Source organism: Bos grunniens, chromosome 7 (assembly GCF_055505025.1).
Source record: "Bos grunniens cultivar Pamir isolate PY7600 chromosome 7, Bosgru_T2T1.0, whole genome shotgun sequence".
In the NCBI taxonomy this organism is placed as follows: domain Eukaryota; kingdom Metazoa; phylum Chordata; class Mammalia; order Artiodactyla; family Bovidae; genus Bos; species Bos grunniens.
Window position 1 is genome coordinate 36,059,129 of NC_141171.1, and position 22,240 is coordinate 36,081,368.

General features: G+C 37.1%; 1 protein-coding gene across 14 annotated transcripts in view; it reads left to right on the forward strand.

Annotated features, from left to right (window-relative positions):
* The window catches only part of LOC147369033 (uncharacterized), a 1,040,253-nt gene that overhangs the window by 974,735 nt on the left and 43,278 nt on the right, over window positions 1-22,240 (forward strand). For 6 of the 14 annotated variants that reach the window (XR_015167180.1, XR_015167182.1, XR_015167173.1 and 3 more), the window contains 2 exons: window positions 1,286-1,317; window positions 4,011-4,104. Coding sequence is in view for 3 of the 14 variants with exons in the window: in XM_086410779.1 (XP_086266905.1) it covers window positions 4,011-4,104 (94 nt within the window). In the remaining 11 variants the exon portion in view is untranslated. Of the gene's footprint in view, window positions 1-1,285; window positions 1,318-4,010; window positions 4,105-5,604; window positions 7,122-22,240 lie in introns of those variants that run through there. The other 8 variants (XR_015167174.1, XM_086410779.1, XM_086410778.1 and 5 more) reach the window with 5 other exon arrangements.

Below are 22,240 nucleotides of genomic sequence, written 5' to 3' on the forward strand. Positions count from 1 at the left end.
AGAAGATCTTCTGGACCCAGGAGTCAAGAGTAACTTTTAATTGTAGAATAATTATAACTTTTCAAATTAACCTATTTTAGAATTTCCACCTGCGATTTTAAAATACATTTCAGCTTAAGTACTGAAAGGACCTTTGTTCACTTTCCTGAGACAAATTGATGATCTACCTCTCAGCACTTCATAACATGATCCTACACACTTTAGTAGGTTCAGAATAATTTGCACAAGTGTGCATGGTTAAAAAAATGACTAAAGATGAAAATGTGTGCATTTTTCCATTTTCTCCTTTTGTTAGAGTAAAGCTGCTCTATTGTCCTTGAATAAGTCAGATTTCTTTTTGTATAGAAGACAAATGAGAATGGTGATTTAAACTGAGGCAGACGAGGCCTTTCCAATTGACAGTTATAACCTTGTATAACTAAATCTATCAGAGGCATCCTGTTATAGATAAAGTGCTGAATGTTTTCATTTCCCTTTTTGTAAAAGAGGTCAGAATGTCCAACTGGCAGTATCGTGGAGCCCAAGGGAGGTTTGTAATGTTATTCTCCATCTAGTAAGATGTATCAGGACTGTTTATTGAAACACAGAACAAGGTCTTGACCTTTTTTGACTTTTTACAAAACTTTACAGAGATAGAGTAGAAAAATTCCTACCAAACTAAAGTAACATATGTCAGGCTGACACATTTTGTGTGCTGTAAATCCTAGAATATGTTTAATTGAAAATATCTACTCATATTAAGGAATGGCAAGATACTTTCGCCTTTGTTCAGTAAGTTGCTAATATGTAAAAATATATAAATATCTTCTTGAATATAATTTGCATCATTAAATTATTGAATTGAATGCATATAACATATCAACAGTACTAAGGAATTTGATTGACAGATGCTTTTTATTTTGTTGTGAAAAAGATAATACAATTTCAGTAAATAACAAAAAGGCTTTTTAAAGCTCCCTTTAAAGAACACAAATTAACAACACTATGGAGAAAGTTTCCAGGATTCTTTGTTATGTACACATGAACCACTCAAAGTCAAAATATTGCTTTAAACTCATGAGGAAAATCAGGACAGAAGAAATACTGTTTGGAATCTCTACCAAAAAAGGATTCAGGAGGATCAAGATCACAAGAGTAACTAAAGGCGGCATTGCTAAGATAAGAAAATCAGCATTATGCCCTGCAAAGCAGCAGTGCCCTTGAAAATATAACAGCCTGGATTAGCTACGACTACTACATAGTGAAAAACATAGAGATCCTGAAAACAGTTTCTTTTCTTTTACAGGAGCACTGGTCATAACTGAGTGTTACCAACAGGTGAGGATAGAAATTCATTTCATAGAAAAGAACATATTTTTCCCAGAAAGAAATCATCTATTTTTTTAATAGGATAATAAGAATTAGGAAAAACAAATTTCTAGAATTTCCTCCCCCAAAAGATCATTTTATCTCTTCTAAGCTGATAATGCATGCAAAATTTCAGCAATTTAACATAGAAAAAAATGCTATTGCAAACAGTTTCTACATCTTTCATCCTCATCTTGCTTTTAAAAAACTTACAAAAGTTCCCTTTTGCATCTTAAAGAGTTATTCACTCAGTCATGTCCTTCTCTTGGTGACCCCATGGACTCTATAGCCCACCAGTCACCTCTGTCCATGGAATTCTCCGGTCAAGAATACCAGAGAGGACAGCCATACCCTTCTCCAAGGCATTTTCCTGATCTAGTGATAAAACCTGTGTTTCCTGCATTGCAGGCAGATTCTTTACCATCTAAGCGACTCTCAATTAAAATTTCAGTGCTATCATTTAGTTGCTGCTACCTCAAATGGCCTATGTTTTTTTTTACTAATAAAGAGGCTTAATACCCATAAATTAATTGAATTTATCACATTCCATACAAAATTCTAAGCATTTCACAGGCAATTTTGGTCCAGAACTCTCAACCTTAAATATGACTCTAAATGACATTGCTTGTTGGGGATGTATGATTTCTTCTGTTTTTGTGGTATGCATTCTGATTGTACATACTGTAAAAGTATTGTTCATGCTGCTGCTGCTGCATACTGTAAAAGTATTGATCATGAGTGAAAGTCAGTTAGCTTGGGGGTGAATCTGGAAATCCAAAAGACATTTCTGATCTATTTTATATTACATATATGGGAGTTCTTAAGACCAAATAAATTATTTTTCTCTTTGCATAGAATGGCTCAGAGAAGAGAAATAACTGAAATTGATGGTAACGTAAATTATTGGAAAGTAAAGAGGTCAAGACAGGTGATGTTTTCTATTAATAGCTAGAAAGTTCACTTTGTATTTTAAAGATAATTAACTATCTGAAGAAGTTTCATAAATTTTTGAGCACTTATATCTTTGAATTTATGGAAGGTAAAACAAACTGTAAGTAACACTTGCAAATTTTGTGAAACTTGGAGGTCCCATCAGTATCAAGTTTATTTTCCCTCAAGCTATATTAATCTTTTCACTTTTGTCATATTGTTTGGATCTTCCAGTTTCCTTCAGTTTTTCAAATTTTATCCATCTTTATCCCCCAGTTTTTATTTTTATTTTTCCTTTGCTCCAGGGAAAGGAGCAAAAGCTAAGTAGCTCTCTAGTATTACAAATATCATTCTCTAAATGATCAAAAAACAACATTTACCAGAAATGTATGTGGTGTGTACATGTGACCCTATATTGATTTCTACTTTTTTCCCCCCCTTACTATATTGTAAGCCCTTTAAGGGCAGTGTCCATATTGCACTTTTCTCTATCACTCAGGCTAAGATGCTGCTGATAGTTTCTAAATATTTTTAATTGCTAGATTTATAAAACAAGTAGACCTTGGATTACTCATCTTAATGAATCCTACCTCAGCGCATCAGGATGAATCTCACCAGGGTAGCAGCAACTCTCACTTAAAATTCAACATGATTTTAGTATTCAACAGCAGCTTTGCCTTGACATTTCCTTGTAATTGCCTGAAGACATCTTCAATGATTACATGGTTCACTCTGAGGCATTCTCTGTTAGTGTCCTATAAATCATTGATCTTATGACTAAAAAACCGAAAAAATTAAAAGTTTGCCACTTTTTTAAAATAAAATGACTGGGTTATTCTATCCAAAATCAAGGTAGTTGCATGGATATGATGTTTAATTTTATATGTCAACTTGTCTGGGTTATGGTGACAAGATGTTTGGTCCAATATTGTTTTGGATGCTTCTGGGAGGGTATTTTGGGAACGGATTAACATTTAAATTGGTAGACTTTGAGTAAATGATGTGATACCTGCCTATCTTGCAGAAATGATTACCAAAATAAGGAATCCTTCACCTCCCATAATTAACCATTTTGTTGCTGCTGTTGTTATGGTTAGATCATTAAAACTCTTCTTATAACAACTTTAAAGCACTTGATACAATATTGTTAACCATGGTTACATGCTGTAATTAGATCCTCGGAACTTATATGTCTTATATCTGGAAGTTTGTACCATTTAACCAATATCTTCTGTTTTGCCTACTCCTCAGGCCCAGGCAACTGATCTTCTCTATTTCTATGAGTTTAATGTTTTTAGATTCCACATATAAATGTGACCATATAGTATTTTTCAGTCTCTGACTTATTTCACTTAGGATAATGCCCTTAAAGTCCATGGTGTGGAATTTGGTGAGATTTTCTTCTTTTTTTATGATAGTTTATATATATATATATATATATAGTGATTGCTTACTTTAAAAAATGAATGAGAAGTACAGGGGGTAGGCGATGGACGGGTAAGGAAAGTGAGGATGATAGATATTCTGAAAGAAAACTGATGAACAAGAGTTGTACATGAGTAACACAGGGTTGTCATGGGCTGAAATTATGTCCACTCAAAGTTCATATGTTGAAATCCTAATTCTAGTATATATCAGAGTGTGTCTGTATTTGGAGACAGGTCTTTAAAGAGGCAATTAAAATGAAGGCCTTAGGATGGACCCTAATCTGATCTGACCTGGTGTCCTTATAGGAAGAGGAAGTTTGGACATGTGAAAGGACTCCCAGTGTGCACACGTGGAGGGAAGACATGTGAAGATGCAGTGAGAAGACCGGCCATTCGCAAGGTAAGCAGAGACACCTCAGAAGAATGAAACACCTCTAGAACCTTGGACTTCTAGCCTCCAGAACTGAGAGAAAATGTGTCTGTTGTTTTAGCCACCTAGTTTGTGGGACTTGGTTATGGCAATAGGAGCAGACTAAGACCAGGTTATATGATTTCTGCTCTTTTGACCCTCCAGATGCAGTCCACTCTATCCTTTCACCAACAAGAGACTGACCCTCCCTACCTCAGCTCTGAGTTTCTGGTTGGTGCTGAGTATCCAGCTCTCACTGCACTCCTATTATCTTTTATTTTCTTTGCTCCTTCCACTCTGATATTAGTAAAGGCCTTCTGCTTTCTCATGTTCCTTGGTGCCTCAACCTCTCGTGTTCATTTCTTTACAATATCCCACACCACCTGAGATGAAGACCGTTCCTATTAGAACCTGACTGAGAGAGGGGAGCCTTGGGTGTGTGGAGTAAGTGTTGGGCAGAGAATATAAAGATAAAATGCCATTTGGGGAAAATGGGTACAAGTATGTAGAATAATTATCCTAAATCGGCAGAACTAAGGGGGCTCTCAGTAAGGTGTTTTTAAGCTGATCTGATTCATGTGGGGAAGTAATGAACTGAAAGGCAGCAAAGCAAGTTCACTTTCGCTTTCTCACCCCACTTTCACTTCTGACATTGTTGTGAGTCATAACGTCTTACATATCATATATATGTGTGTGTGTGTATACATACACACATATATGTATATGTGAAAGTGAAAGTCGGTCAGTCGCGTCTGACTCTTTGTGACCCCATGGACTATCCAATCCATGGATTCTCCAGGCCAGAATATTGGAGTGGGTAGCCATTCCCTTCTCCAGGAGATCTTCCCAACCCAGGGATTGAACCCAGGTCTCCCACAGTGCAGGCGGATTCTTTACCAGCTGAGCCACAAGGAAAGCCCCAAATGTATATGCATGTGTGTGTATTTAGCACTCTTGTATCAGTCAGGGTTCTTAGAAAAAATGGCAATTATTTAGCTAGTTCAAGGAAAAAAAAATATTATAGGACACATAGTTACTCAAGGAATCATCTGTGTGACCTTAGAACTAGGCTTGGAGGCTCCCCCTAGGCCCTAAAGCAGAGACTTCTCCAGTTTGGGTAGACCACTGAAGCCAAATCTGGGCTTATACTACCATCCATGCAGGTACCGTGGGCCCTCTGGGAACTTTCTCTGGCAGCTTCTGTCTCCTGCACAGCCCTCACTTGGATGGATCTAGTCAACATCTACCACTTTGTCATGATCAGTTCTGTGGTTTAGGGTTCTCTCTGTTTTTCTAGCCCCTAGGTTCATTTCCCCCTTACAACTACTCTTTCCTCTATCCAGAAAACCTTTCCCCTTTTCTTGATCTGACTCTCTTCTTTAAACCCCCCAGGTCTTAGGCCAAATAGTACTGCCACAGGGAATTCTTCTCTGAACAAATATTTTAACTTATACCCAGTGATTCTCCATCCTTTTATCCTATTTTTCATAGCAGTTATCAATCACCATCTGAAGGACTTCCCTGGTGGCTTAGAAGGTAAAGAATCTGCCTGGAATGCAGGAGGACTGGGTTTAATCCCTGGGTGGGGAAGATCCCCTGGAGGAACATGGCAAACCACTCCAGTGTTCTTGCCTGGAGAATCCCATGGACAGAGGAGCCTGGCGGGTCACAAAGAGTCAGATATGACGGGGTGACTAACACTTTCACTTTCATCACCATTTGAAACCACATGACTTTATTTTTATCGATTATATTTTGACAATCACTCCCTTAATATTTAAATTATATTAGATCAGTTCTAAAAGACTACATTATAGTTCTTCTCTGTCTTGTTCATCTCTGTTCTCCTAGCTCTGAGAATAATGCCTGGCATGAATGGATGCTCCCAAAATTTTGTTGAATGAGTAAATGAAGTACTCTAGAGGCTCAGGTGCAGTGTCTAACTCTAGTCAGCTACCTAGGAGTGAGAGAAAGACTTCTTATGGGTGCTAACCTTTGAATTAGACTATAAAGAATGAGGAGTGTTTCAGACAGAGATAGAAAGATATCAGGCAGAAGGTAACAGTTGCTCAGAAGCCCAGAGTGATGAAAGGCACAGTGAGATGCTTAATGAGTAGCTCATGGTGCTAGGAGCAGAGAGTACAATGTGGAATAGGAATGTTAGCTGAGTCTAAAGGCTGCTGGGACTCCAGATTGTCAAAGTTCTGTACATCAGGTATAAAGTGTATTTATTTGACATTAGGACAGAAGACTGAAGTCTTTAAAGTAGGAGTTTGATAGGAATAGAATAGATCTGGTTTAAGGCAATGATTCTTAAAGTGTGGCCTGTGTCCTTATTAGAGTTCTTAAGACACATTCAGGGGGTCTGAAAAGTTAATACTAACATTATTTGCTTTTTTTCACTGACTTGTTATTTGTATTGATGTTTGAAATTCAACAATGAGTAAAACTAGGTGTCTTAGCCCACATCAAGTTAGGAGCACCAAATTGTACTATTAGTCTTTATATTCTTGCAGTTAAAAAGAAAGAGCCACTGTCACTTAAGAATACCCTTGGTGAAATAATACACATTACTAATTTTATTAAATCATGACTTTTCATATTCTGTGTTGGGAAATGGGACGTATAGACGTATACATAGAGCATTTTTGATGGAAACTAATATTGTCTCAGGAAAAACTTTTTTGTTAGAATATCTAGCTGAACTAGTTCATTGAAAATCATTTTTACTTGAAAGAATAACAGATATATGGTTATAAATACTTGGATGTTTGACAGATGTACTGCAAAAACAAATGAAGTGAGGCTGTCACTTCAAGGAAAACAGCTTAAAGTATTTGTTGCAAATAATATTTGTGTTTTCATAGAAATATTGGAATTTTAGAAAACTTGTATTTGCCTCTAATATTACTGTATTCCTAATACTTAAAGTCATTTCTGATGAGATCAATGGAATTAAAGAATGCTATTTATTTGTATTTTATAATTAAAAGTGTCAACATTTCAAAGATTGGCATAATTCAATGAATTAATGTTTTCCAAAATACTACTGCATGTTGCTAAAACAAATACTGCATGGTAAAGTCCTTTAAAATGCAAGATAAATCAATGGGTTTTGATGGAAAAATTATAAACAATTAATATATTTTCATATTTGGTCATTACATCTACCCTTTAAGACTCTACAACTTGTTGAGTTTTGATGTACTATCAAAGAATATTTATAATTATTTGAAAAAAAACCTTTTTCTCCAATTACACAGCTTGTTAATCTATATTCTCTACATAAATTTTAACCAAACAAATCTCAAGACTGAATGCAATTCTAGATGTAAGAATTCCAGTAGTCTTCTCTTAAGCCATATATGAAAGAAATTTGCAAAAGGTAAGATGAGATGTTCTTGTTAACATAACTAAAGTTAACATAGGATTAATGTGTTATTGTTATTTTAAAATAAATTAGTAACTAAATATTTTATAGGTGTTTCAACTTTAATTTCTAGTAGAAGCATTCTATGCCTCATCAGGTAAAGAATCTGCCTGCAACACAGGAGACCCAGTTTGGATCCCTGGATTGGGAAGATCTCCTGGAGAAGGAAATGACAGCCCACTCCAGTATTCTTGCCTGGAGAATTTCACAGACAGAGGAGCCTGGCGGGTTAGTCCATGCGGTCACAAAGACTCGGACATGACTGAGCACATTACACATTCATGTATACTAACTGAAACCTAGGCACCCTGGAACAGTGTATTTGCTTTTTCAACAGCCTGTTAGGAACTGAGGTAAATCTCTCATATACTTGAAAGTGAAAGTGAAGTCGCTCAGTCGTGTCCGACTCTTTGCGACCCCATGGACTGTAGCCTACTAGGCTGCTCTGTCCATGGGATTTTCCAGGCAAAAGTACTGGAGTGGATTGCCATTTTAAGTTTGAGTTAATGTGGTAAAAGGACCACCAGTAGAATAAATATTGATAGCCGACATACATACAAATTTGTTGGGAGTCCTCAGTAATTTTTAAGAATTATAATGTGGTCCTGTTACTGACATTCAAGAACTGGTGTTTGCAGAAAGACATTCAGGAGAACAATTAGATAAGCATAGCATGTTTGAATTGAAAGTATTAAGGAGGTTGCTGGGGTAGTGACGTCTCCCTACAGAAAGAGACAAAATCATTAACTGCTGCTGCTTCAGGGAAAAGGAGGGGCAGGATTTGAAAGACTGAAAAATTTGAAAGACTGTGAATGAATTTTTAAAGCTGAGCTCTTAGGTAAATGATGAGAATGCTATGAATTCAGAGAACCCCCCCCTTTTTTTTTTTAACTTTCTTCCTACAAAATTTTAAAAAATATTAAGCTTGGCAGGATTTTTTTGATCCAGTTACTGAACATGTGGAGGATTCTCTTGAAGGAATACTGGGGACCAACTCATTTGGAAGACTCTCCTGTTGTTTGTGAGCAACAATTTTAACCTGGTGTTATTAATTCAAGCAATTTCAATTAATGGGGAATTCTATATATATGGCAAATGTGGAGAAAGATTTTAAAACTTAACTGTAAGTTTCATGTTTTGTTGTTGTTATTTGTTTGTTTTAGTTTTAGGGCAATGTTTGTAAGGATATCCTAAAAGGAAAAGTTAAAACTAGGGTGGGACATGAGGTAAAGAGTAACGTCTCTGGGGGTGTTAGCTTCCCCTCTGAGTGCCTTTGATTTAGAGTCTTGGGCCCCAGTTACACTCTGTTGCATCTATATGAATCCTTGTCCCAGAAGACTCCTCTCCTCTCTTCCTCTGGCCATCTGGAACGGCCTCTCTGCACCTAATTGACTCCATCACTCTTCTTTTCCCATTTCTGAGCTTCCTGTTTCTTTTTTTTTTTCCCTTAAATCTCTGACCTCTCACCTTCCTTCTAATAAAATAATCACATTCGCTCTTCTCTTTTCAAATGCTTAGTCATTCCCTGACTTTAATGTGGCCATTTGTAACCTTCTCAACTCTATTCCTAGTAATAGCTTGAGATGTCACTTATGAAATACCTTCTCATCTGATTCTTATGGTTTTATATGAATTCATGGTCACCAAGTTAAACTCAGTATAAATGATGGCATGAAAAGGTAGCAGTGTTACCAATTTTTATAACCCAATGTACAAAGCATGAAGGACTAATCCTACTTTATAATCTTAATGTACTAAACAATTTATAAGGCATGTTTATCACTAGCTTATTACTAGATTATCACTAGTTAACAATATATCACTAGTATCTTTTGGAACTCACAACAGCTCTACACAGAAGGGAAATATTCCAGTGCTAATACTATTTCCTTATAACAGCAAGTGAAAAATATTTCATAATGCCTCAGATTATATTTTGCAGAGTTTCTAAGGCTCAGGTTTTCAAAGCCTCACTTTAATGTTCTTTTCCCTAGTTCATGACATTCCCAAGAAACTCAGAAATTGTTTAAGATGGATAAAATGAGTCAACCATTTACTAAGGTACTAAAATATATTAATTAAACAAATAAAAACTCAGTACTTTAAATTTCTTCCTTTTCATTACTCTGATTAGGTCATTAGCCCGAATTGGTGGTCATCTAGTCATTTTTCAGCACCTAATAATCCCAAAGGTGAGTCAGAGCCTAAGAGCAGAAATGCCAAATGTATGAGAATGGGCCAAAGGAAAATAAAGATACACAGAATGGAGAGATTTATGTATGGAAAAAGATTAAAGGAACACGTATTTAATTGGCTCAGTAATAAATAATAAAATGAAAAGAATGCTATGAATATTTGAAAAGTGAAAATTCTATATCTGAGCTCAAAGTTGGTAGAAATAATAAAATATAAGTAAGGAATAATCCAGTCTATTTTAGTTGGGAGAAAACAATGAAATCACCAAATAATGTCCTAGGGGAAATAATAAGTGTTGTTGCTCAGTCATTTAGTCACGGCCAACTCTTTGCAACCCCATGGACTACAGTATGCCAGGCTTCCCTATCTTCCTCTATCTCTCAGAGTTTATTCAAGTTCATATAAACATTATCATGCATTTTTTAAAATAAGCTATCAAAGAATTGCATTTGAATCATAAATAATTCCCAAATTTGAACATCCTTCTGTCAGTTTTCTGGTAAGCATATTTGCCTGGTTGACATCTTTCTCTTGTGAACCCTTGAGACCACAGAAAACCCTGGATAAGTGCTCTGATAATGTAGTCTAATGATAAAATATGTTAAAGTTATACAAATTCAAGATTTTACTAGTGGATACAGCACAAACTATAAGTCACTGTTACCAAGGTACCAATATAAGAAGCTCTCTTCCTTATCCATGTATTCTTGGGGTATGTATTGGGAACCATGTCAGGTCCTAGAATTAAACATCACCTGTGGGATCACTGGGGTATTCTGAAAATATCTGTTCACTCACTGAAGACTTAAAGGACTGGAGTGAGTGTGTTAGGAGCATGAACTGTGGTCTGAAATGCCAGGAGTGAGGCCTCTATGCTCTACTCTATGAGCAAGTGAAATTAGACATGGATGTGTCTGGTGGTCAAAGTAAAGTCTGATGCTCTGAAGAATACTATTGAATATAAGCCCGGAATGTTAGGTCTATGAATCAAGGTAAATTGGAAGTGGTCAAACAGGAGACAGCAAGAGTGAACAGACATTTTGGGAATCAGTTAACTAAAATGGATGGGAATGGGTGAATTTATATTATATCTACCATCATAGCTACTACTGTGGGCAAGAATCCTTTAGAAGAAATGGAGTAGCCCTCATAGTCAGTCAACAAAAGAGTGTGAAATGCAGTACTTGGATGCAATCTCACAAATGACAGAATGATCTCAGTTCATTTCCAAGGCAAACCATTCAACATCATGGTAATCCAAGTCTATGACCCAACTACTAATGCCAAAAAAGATGAAGTTGACTGGTACTATGAAGACCTAAAGACCTTCTAGAATTAACACCAAAAAAGCTGTCCTTTTCATCATAGGGGACTGGAATGCAAAAGTCAAGAGACACCTGGAGTAACAGGCAAGTTTGGCCTTGGAGTACAAAATGAAGCAAGGCAAAGGCTAACAGAGTTTTGACAAGAGAACGCACTACACTGATCATAGCAAACACCCTCGTCCATCAACACAAGAGAACACTCTACACATGGACATCACCAGATTGTCAATAGTGAAAACAGACTGATTATATTCTTTGCAGCTGAAGATGGTGAAGCTCTATACAGTCAGCAAAAAATAAGACCTGGAGCTGACTATGGTTCAGATCATGAACTCCTTATTGCAAAATTCAGGCTTAAATTGAAGAAAGTAGGGAAAACTATTAGGTCATTCATGTATCACCTAAATCAAACCCCTTATGATTATGCAGTGGAAGGACAAATAGATTAAAGGGATTGGATCTAGTAGGCACAGTGCCTGAAGAACTATTGGCAGAGGTTTGTAACGGTGTACAGGAGACAGTGACCAAAACCATCCCAAAGAGAAAGACATGCAAGAAGGCAAAATGGTTATCTGAGGAGGCCTCACAAATAGCTAAGAAAATAAGAGAGGAGGATGGAAAAGATACACAAACTGACTGCAGAGTTCCAGAGAATAACAAGGAGAGATTAAAAAAAATAAAAGCCTTGTTATGTGAACAGTGCAAAGAAACAGAATAAAATAATAGGGAAAAATAGAAATCACTTCAAGAAAATTAGATACCCAGGGAACATTTCATGCAAAGATGAGTATAATAAAGGACAGAAATAGTATGGACCTAGGAGAAGGAAATGGCAACCCACTCCAGTGTTCTTGCCTAGAGAATCCCAGGTCTATGGGGTCACACAGAGTTGGACATGACTGAAGTGACTTAGCATAGCAACAGAAACAGAGGATATTAAGAAGAGGTGGCAAGAATATACAGAACTATACAAAAAACATCTTCATGACCCAGATAACCACAGTGGTGTGATCACTCACCTAGAGCCAGACATCCTGGAGTGTGCAGTCAAGTGGGCCCTAGGAAGCATAACTACTAACAAAGCTAGTGGAGGTGATAGAATTCCAGCTGAAGTATTTAAATTCTAAACAATGATGCTTTTAAAGTACTGCATTCAATATGCCAGCAAACTTGGAAAACTCAGCAGTGGCCAGATGACTAGAAAAGGTCAGTTTTCATCCCAATCCCAAAGAAAGTCAATGCCAAAGACAGTTCAAACTACCGCACAATTGCACTCATTTCACATACTAGCAAGGTAATGCTCAAAATCTTCAAGCTAGGCATCAATGCTACATGAAGCAAGATGGATTTAGAAAAGGCAGAGGAACCAGAAATCAAATTGCCAATATCCATTGGATCATAGAAAAGCAAAGGAAAACCAGAAAAATAATTTCTGCTTCTTTGACTACCCCTTTGACAGTGTGGATCACAACAAATTGTGGAAAATTCCTAAAGAGATGGAAATACCAGACCACCTTACCTGCATCCTGAAAAATCTGTATGCAGGTCAAGAAGCAAAAGGTTAAACTGGACATGGAACACCAGACTGATTCCAAATTGGGAAAGGAGTGTGTCAAGGCTGTATGTTGTCACCCTGCTTGTTTAATGTATATGCAGAGTACATCATGCAAAATGCCAGGCTGGATGAAGCACAAGCTGGAATCAAGATTGCCAGGAGAAATGTCAACAGCCTCAGATATCCAGATGATACCACTTTAATAGCATAAAGAAGGCTGAGCACCAAAGAATCAATGCTTTCAAACTGAGGTGCTAAGGAAGATTCTTGAGAGTCCCTTGGACAGGAAGGAGATCAAACCAGTCAATCCTAAAGGAAATCAAGCCTGAATATTCACCAGAAGTTCTGATGTTGAAGCTCCAATACTTTGGCCACCTGATGTGAAGAGCCAACTGATTTGATAAGATTCTGATGCTGGGAAGGATTGAGGGCAGGAGAAGGGGGAAACAGAGGATGAGATTATTGGATGGCATCACTGACTCAATGTAAATGAGTTTGAACAAGCTCTAGGAGATAGTGAAGGACAGAGAAGCCTTGCATGTTGCTGGGATGCAAAAAGTTAGACATGACTGAGCAACTGAAGAACAACAATAACAATTTAGGGAAGGGAATAAATGAAAAGAAAAACATATTCCTACTGTTAAAGTCAAATTTTGGGGAGCAGAGACAAGATGGAATGTTAGAAATACTTAAGTTCACTTCCTCTCATGAAAGCCCCCAAATCACAACTAAATGCTGAACAACATCAATAATAAAGATTCAAACCTTCCAAAAAAGATATTCTACACTCAAAGACAAAAAAGAAGTCACAGTGAGACAGTAGGAGGGGTCCTTTCACGATACAATCAAATCCCATACTCTCCAGGTGAGTGAACCACACACTCAAAAACAATTGTATTGCAGAGGTTCTCCCATGGGAGTGAGAATTCTGAGCCCCTCATCAGGATCCCTAGCCTGGAGTCTGGCCTCAGTAAGAGGAAGCCCCAGAACATTTGGCTTTGAAGACTCATGGGGCTTGATCTTATGAGCTCCACAGGAATGAGGGAAACAGAGACTCCATTCAAAGAGGGTGCACACCAGCTGTGATGTGCACTGGGGTCCAGGGCAAAGCAGTGACCCCATAAGAGTTGGCCAGACCTACCTGGGGTCTTAGGAGATCTCCTCAGGAGGTGGGAATTGATGGTGGCTCACCGTGAGCCAAGGACACTGGTGGCAGAGACCCCGGGAATACTCATCAGAGTGCGTTCTCCCAGAGGTCGCCATTTTGGCACTGAGGTCTAGCCCCATAGCAGTAGTGCAGGCTCAAGTACTGGAACATCTCAGGCTGAACAACCAACAGAGTGGGAACACAGCCCTTCCTATCAGCAGACAGGCCGACTACAGTTGTCCTGAGTCAATAGCCACCTTTAAACACACCCCTTGACACAGCCCACCCACAAGTGGGCAGGACCAGTCCCTCCTACTGGCATAAGCCAATGGACCAAAGTCACCTATTCAGCTGATTTTTTCCAGCAGAAACTTTACAGGCCAGAAGGAAGTGGCATGATGCATTTCAAATGATGAAAGAGAAGAACTTATAACCAAGAACACAACACAGCAAGACTCTTGTTCAGATTCAATGGAGAAATCAAAAGCTTTACAGACAAGCAAAAGCTAAGAGAATTCATCAATACCAAAGCACTTTCCAACAAATACTAAAAGGACTTCTCTAGCTAGGAAAGAAGAGGGACAATGAGGAACAAGAAAAATAAAAATAGGAAAGCTAACTGATAAAGGCAAACATAGAATAAAAGTAGAAAATCATCCACATACAAATATGATATCAAAACCAGCAACTGTGAGAAGAGAGATCAAATGCAGGATACTGGAAATGCATTTGAAATTTAGAGATCACAATGCTATAATATTAGAAATCAATTACAAGAGAAAAAAACTATAAAAAGACACAAACACATGGAAGTTAAGCTGCATGTTACTAAACAAAAAGTGAATCATAAAGAAATCAAAGATTAAATAAAAAATATGTAGAGGCAAATGAAAACAAAACATGATTCAAACAGCAGTTCTAAGAGTTTATAGCAATAGAAACAATAAAGCAAGAAAAATCTCCAAGAAACAATTTAGCTTTACACCTAAAAAACCTAGAGAAAGAACAAGCAAAACCCAAAGTTAGTAGAAGAAAAGAAACCATAAAGATCAGAGCAGAAATAAGTGAAATAGAAATGAAGAAAACAATAGAAGAAATCAATGAAGCTAAAAGCTGGTTCTTTGAAAAGACAAACATAATTGATAAACCTTCAGCCAGACTCATAAAGAAAAAGACAGGAGGGGACTCAAAATAAGATAATTAGAAAGGAGAAGTTACAGTGGACATCACAGAAATACAAAGGATCCTAAGAGACTACTCTGAGCAATTATAAGCCAACAAAATGGACATCCTAGAAGAAATGGACAAATTCTTAGAAAGCTACAATCTTCCAAGGCTGAACTGGGAAGAAACAGAAAAGATGAACAGAAAGATCACAAGTACTGCAACTAAAACTATGATTAAAAGACTCCCGACAAACATAAAAGTCCAGAACCAGATGTCTTTACAAGTAATTTCTATGAAACTATTAGAGAAGAGTTAACACTATCCTTCTAAATCTATTCCAAACAGGTGCAGAGGAAAGAACACTACCCAACTCATTCTATGAGGCCTGCATCACCTTGATACCAAAACCAGACAAAGATACCACAAAAAAAGAAAATTACAGGCCAATACTACTGATTCGCATAGATACAAATATCCTCAACAAAATACTAGTAAACCAAATAGAGCTATACATTAAAAGGCTCATAATGTTGATCAAGTAGGATTTATCCCAGGGATGCAAGTATTTTTCAATATCTGTAAAACAGTGCGATAAGCCACATCAACAAATTGAAGAATAAATTTCATGTGGTCATCGCAATAGATGCAGCAAAAGCTTCTGGTGGGAGATCAAGACATATTAAAGATAAAAACTCTCCAGAATATGGATGCAGAGGGAATCTTCCTCAATATAACAAAAGCCAAATATAACAAACAAATAGCTGATATCATACTCAATAGTGAAATATTGAAAGCATTTCCTCTAAGATCAGGAAGAAGACAAGGATGTCCACTCTTGCCATTTTTATTTAACACAGTTTTGGAAGTCCTAGCCATGGCAGTCAGGGAAGATGAAGAAATAAAATGAATCCAAATCAGAAAAGAAGTAAAACCATCACTGTTTGCAGATGACATGATACTATATATAGAAAATCCTAAAGATATTACCAGAAAACTACAAGAACTCATCAATGAATTTGGGAAAGTTCCAGGATACAAAAATAATACACAGAAATCTCTTGCATTCCTTTACACTGACAATGAAAGATTAGGAAGAGAAATTATGGAAACAATCCCATTTACCATCAAAAACTTCACAAGGAATACATGTTGGAGAGGGTGTGAAGAAAAGGGATCCATTCCTTCTACACTGTTGGTGGGTATGTACATTTGGTACAGCCACTATGGAGAACATTATGAAAGTTCATTAAAAAAACTAAAAATAGAGCTACCATATGATCCAGAAATCCCACATCTGGGCATGTATCTGGCAAAAACCATAATACAAAAAGACACAGGCAGTGGGATGGTCATTGTGGTAGTACTTATAATATCCAAGACCTGGAAGCAATCAAATGTCCATTGAGAGAGGAATGATAAAAAAAGGAAAAAAAAGATATGTTGTAAAGGAACTAACTAATGCCATTTGAAGTAACATGGATGGATCTAGAGATTATAATTTCAAATGAAGTAAGTCAGAGAAAGACAAATATGATATCACTCATATGTGTAATCTAAAAAAAATGATAGAAAAGAACTTATATATAAAACAAAAACAGACTTACATATTTTGAAAACAAATTTAGGTTGGTTATCAAAGGGAAAAGTGGGAAGATGAATAAACTTGGAATATGGGATTAACATATACACACTGCTATATATAAAAGAATCAACAGCCTACTGTGTATAACACAGGATACTCTACTCAATCTACCATGCTGCTACTGCTAAGTCACTTCAGTCGTGTCTGACTCTGTGCAAACCAAGACGGCAGCCCACCAGGCTCCCCCGTCCCTGGGATTCTCCAGGCAAGAACACTGGAGTGGGTTGCCATTTCCTTCTCCAATGCATGAAAGTGAAAAGAGAAAGTGAAGTCGCTCAGTCATGTCCGACTCTTAGTGACCCCATGGACTGCAGCCCACCAGGCTTCTCAGTCCATGGGATTTTCCAGGCAAGAGTACTGGAGTGGGTTGCCATTGCCTTCTCCTCAATCTACCATAACCTAATGGAAAAAAAGAATCTGAAAAAATGGATTCATCTGAATCACTTTTCTGTACACTTGAAAGTAACAGCCCACCAGGCTCCCCCGTCTCTGGGATTCTCCAGGCAAGAGTACTGGAGTGGGACATCACCTTTTCCCTTGAAAGTAACACAACATAGTAAATCAACTATAGTCTAAAATAAAAATTAAATTATAAAAATAAATGAATGTGAAATCAGTTTTCCTGTTCTTGAATCAGGTTCACCTTTTTGTATTTTCCTTTTATATGCATCACCTTCTTTTTCTCTTTGACTTTTCTTTTTCTTGTCAGAAAGCAATGTTTGAACTTTTCTGAACCTGTTCTTTCCAAATACTCAAGCAGCCCTTGTTTCAGATTACATTAGTAGGTCCTCTTGTGTTATCTATAGTAACAAACCATGGTCTTCAAGGATTATTTATCTTTGTAGTTATATAACATAGAATATGAATTTTGATTGGGATGCGGGAAAGACGGGATAACCTTACCATTTCTGTTTACCTTTATGTCCAACAATATTGATGCTTTTTATGCTTTATAAATAAGTGTACTCATATTTTATTCCAAATTAATTGTGCTTGGCCATACAGTATTATACTCATGAATTCATGGCATGCCAATTTAGTTATATACACTATTTAAGGTACTTGAGATAGAGAAATAAATCAGATGCTTTCTCTCCTCCAGATTAGCTCATTGTCTTCAAATTTATACAACACTTATCACATCATGTTATCTTTATGTGTCTCTAAGCAGAAGCATTGTATATCACGAGAAGATACAGGATAGAGCAACTAACCCAGTCCAGGTAGCAGAGAAGTCTCCCTTGATAGAGTATACTGTTTCAGTAGTAGCTTCTCTTTATGTAACAACTTCTGGCTGACAAATGTATTCTCATTTGGTCATTTTGAAAGTATCTGTGGCATAGAGATTATCCATTGCTATGCTTTGCACTTCATAAAGTAGATGTATGACAGTTTATAAAACTAGTTTAAGATCACAAAAAGGACAATGCAATGAGAATTTAGCCTACATTTTCTGTGTAGGTAGGAGTACACAACTCTTCTCTTGTGCCGTGTCTAGAAGCCATGTCTCTAGGCTTTTCTAGACTCCATGCTTTTATCATGGCTAAAGATAATACTACCTCTCAGAGGCCCTTATCTAAATGAAAACTGAAGAAAAATAATTTCTACCTGTGGCTCACATTTTCACCAGAGGCTCTGCTGAGATGTTCTTAGCATTGATGGTAGGTGCATTCTAAAGAAAGATTGGACAACTTCCACCCATTTTTCATTCATTTACTTTGTACTCACCTAAGATCATGGTCTACTTTTCTTCATATGGACCCTGACATCCACCTTAACAAAACAAACATTCTGTCCTGTGCTTCAGCATGTCCTCACTGTTATTACTTCCCCTAGTGAACTGGTAACATTATTTTTTCATTTTGGGTAAATGTATACTTCTGAAGAAAGCCTAGAGGGAGATCTATTTCCAGTATAGAATAAAGACAAAAAGACAAGCTGGCCATTATAGCTCTGTGCCTGACTAGAGAAATGCATCAATCATTTTCTAAGTAGATGAGTGAAAATATATAAAAATTTAGTTGAAAGACGTGTACTTAGTATCTGTTTACACAACTCTTTAACCCTCTGAAGATTCATTCCATCTTTGTTGGAGGAAGAGAGAGCCAAATAGTTGAGAGCTGTAACTGCCTGGGCAGGTGGTAGTCTTCACTTTAAGCTTTATAGACACTGGTTTTTGAAATTGGACACCAGCATTTCATATTTCTTTTTATGCAACATCCTCATGTCTGTATTCTTACTCATAATACCCAGAGATTTCAGCCATTGGAATATTCAGTTTTTCATCATGGAACCTGTCATCCTGAACTGTCACTGAACAGTTGGGTTGAATGTCATCCCCGCTCTAGAAGAGAGATTAAATGGCATTTCAACACAAGTGCTAAGTGTCTGGGGCAGTACAGGTATTTCTCAGTGGCTGACAGAATGATGTGACTATAGACTGCCTAAGTGAAACAGATTTGATAGAGCAGTTTCAATTATTTACCCAAAGAAAGATTTTGGACCAAATGCAGCCTCATCAAATGCAGTTCACTGAGTTTGAAAGCAGGTGTAAATGTAGTGGAACCAAGAACTGCAGACCATGTAATTTGAAAATGTTCATCATTCAATATACTTGGAAGACTATAGACAGGGGCTAGCCTGCAGCCTTGTTGAATAAGCCATGATTAAAAATATTGTAGCTTGGGCTTAAACTCAAAGGAAGGATAAATTATCACTGTTGTGCTTTGCTTTAAAAATGAAATTAAATGCATGATGTGGCAATGTAATAAATAATTCACATATGTTCTTAGGGCAAAATTTTCTTTTTCCCTAATTTAATTAGCTGAAAAGATAAAACTAGATGTAATTTCTCCAATTTCTTTACCTATCTTGACTTTGATTAAAAATTATTTTCTCCTATTTCAAAAGATGCCTTTAATTATTTAATCACTCAATAGATATCTGTGAATACCCAATAGTTGTTTGTCCTCCATAGAAAATATACCAGCACAAACATACTGGTGATAATGGTAAGAACTACCTAGATTAATAAATAATTGTCTTCCTTCCTTGAGAGTAAAATGAGCTGAGTGAACTTACCAATAAATTCTAAAATAGCAAAGAATGTGAAAGAAAACTATCATAGCCTACTATTAGCATGAATATCAGCTAGTATCACATTATTCATCACAGGAAAATTCCTGAGTTGCTTTTCACTTCTAAATAAATAGGGTAAGTAAATATTCTTTAGGTTCCACTGAGCAAAAGTCTTTTGATTTATGAAATGATATCGATCTACAAATCCAACATTTCCTAGGATTGTCATCATTAAATGCATAGTTATAAACACTGGGACTAGGTTATGAAGGAATAATTTGAAAACAGCAAAAGAAACACTTACTTCTACTCTGACCTCTCAAAACTTAGAATAACTGTCATAGGTGAAAATTTACCATAGCCTAAGAAACAAAACAAACTCCCTAATCTTTACTACACCTGTGGCTGATTCATGTGAATGTATGCCAAAAATCACCACAATGTTGTAAAGTAATTAGCCTCCAATTAAAATTTTAAAAAAAATGTGAGACCCCAAAGTGTACATGTATTACTATTGATAGAAAGATGGTGCCCAGCGTCACTGCCTGCACAGTGTCCAGGTTCAACAAAAATAAGCCTTGTTGCACTCGGCAAATAGGTGCGCTTCTATATCGCTGGTGGGGATGCAAAGGATTCTATGCCTATTGAAGGAAATGTGGTAATATCTAACAAAACCACATATGTGTTTATCTTTTGATACAATGACCCTGCTTTTGGAAATTGACCTTGAAGATATATCACACCAACAATGCAAAAAATATATTTGCACAAGGCTATGGTTTTTCCAGTGGTCATGTATGGATGTGAGAGTTGGACTGTGAAGAAAGCTGAGCGCTGATGCTTTTGAACTGTGGTGTTGGAGAAGACACTTGAGAGTCCCTTGGACTGCAAGGAGATCCAACCAGTCCATTCTGAAGGAGATCAGCCCTGGGATTTCTTTGGAAGGAATGATGCTAAAGCTGAAACTCCAGTACTTTGGCCACCTCATGCGAAGAGTTGACTCATCGGAAAAGACTGATGCTGGGAGGGATTGGGGGCAGGAGGAGAAGGGGACCAGAGGATGAGATGGCTGGATGGCATCACTGACTTGATGGACGTGAGTCTGAGTGAACTCCGTGAGTTGGTGATGGACAGGAAGGCCTGGCGTGCTGCGATTCATGGGCTCGCAAAGAGTCGGACATGACTGAGCGACCGAACTGAACTGATAGGCCCATAGACATAGAAAATAAACTTATGGTTACCAAAGGGAAGGAAGGGAGGCATATATTAAGAGTTTGGGATTAACATATACACCCTACTATATATAAAACAGATCACCAACAAGGACTTACTATATAGCACAGGGAACTATACTCCAAAGTTTATAATAACATATAAGGATAAAGAATCTGGAAAAAATAGATATATATGTATGTGTAACAGCCTGTTGTCAGGCTTTTGAGAATAATAAACATCATTTTCCCAATGCTGGGAAAGATTGAAGGCGAGATGATAAGGCAGCAATAGAGGGTGAGATGGTCGTATAGCATCACTGACTCAGTGAACATGAGTTTGAGCAAACACTGGGAGATAGTGAAGGACAGGGAAGCCTGGCGTGCTGTAGTTTGTGTTGCTGGGAACCAGGGTTATCACTGTAAAAAGAGAGACATTCGAATATAGAATGGGCGATGGTATTTCTATAGATTGGAATTGAAGGATTGGTATGAACTCATTTCCTAAAGTACACATTTGTATTTGCATATGCATATCTATATGTGCATATAAATATACGCTACTCTGTTAATATTATGTATATACTAATGCATGTATTTTTTAGGTAAGTCCACCGAGTTGGCCAAGAAGTAAAGATACCTAAGAGCAGTGAACATACCTTGTGCTGAGGTCTTAGTCTCTAATACTATTCCTCACTAAAAAGATGAAGACTTCAGAGGAAAGGCTTATTTCATTGTTGGGACAGAGTAGGTACAAGATGATAAGACTCATTTTGCTATATCAGAGCAAGGGAAGTTCCCCCCAAAATGATCAGATAATGACACAAGGACATAGAAGCCAGCTTAAAGGGACTCCAACAAATCAGTTTAGGACAGTTTGGACATTAAAATAATTAAGAACAGTAAAATAATCACAGAAAAATAGAATTTCATGTCCTTACCACATATGAACAAGATGAATAAACACGTAAATAAACAATGTAGAATGGAGGTTTTTTGCTTACAACAGAAAGTAATGGTTTCCTGACAAAGGCAGAATATAATCATTATTTTATAACCATCAGGCTAAATTAGATCAAGCAAAATTCATCAATGAATGCTAAAGCAAGGAAAAATTTTGATGATCAAGATATGTCCATGGACTTTTAATATCTCCCCATGGACTGCTTATTAGTTGCAAGAAGAAAAAACTAATTATACAGTGAGAAAATCAAATAACACTTGGAGCAGGTGGATCACAATTAACACAACTAACAAGAGACAGATGGTTATATGTGGCTCCAGAAGTGATGCCCGGAGAAGGACACAGCTTAACTATTCAATATTCCAGCAGAGAATGCAGATTCTTAGTTTAATCATGAGGAGTGAAAGTCACT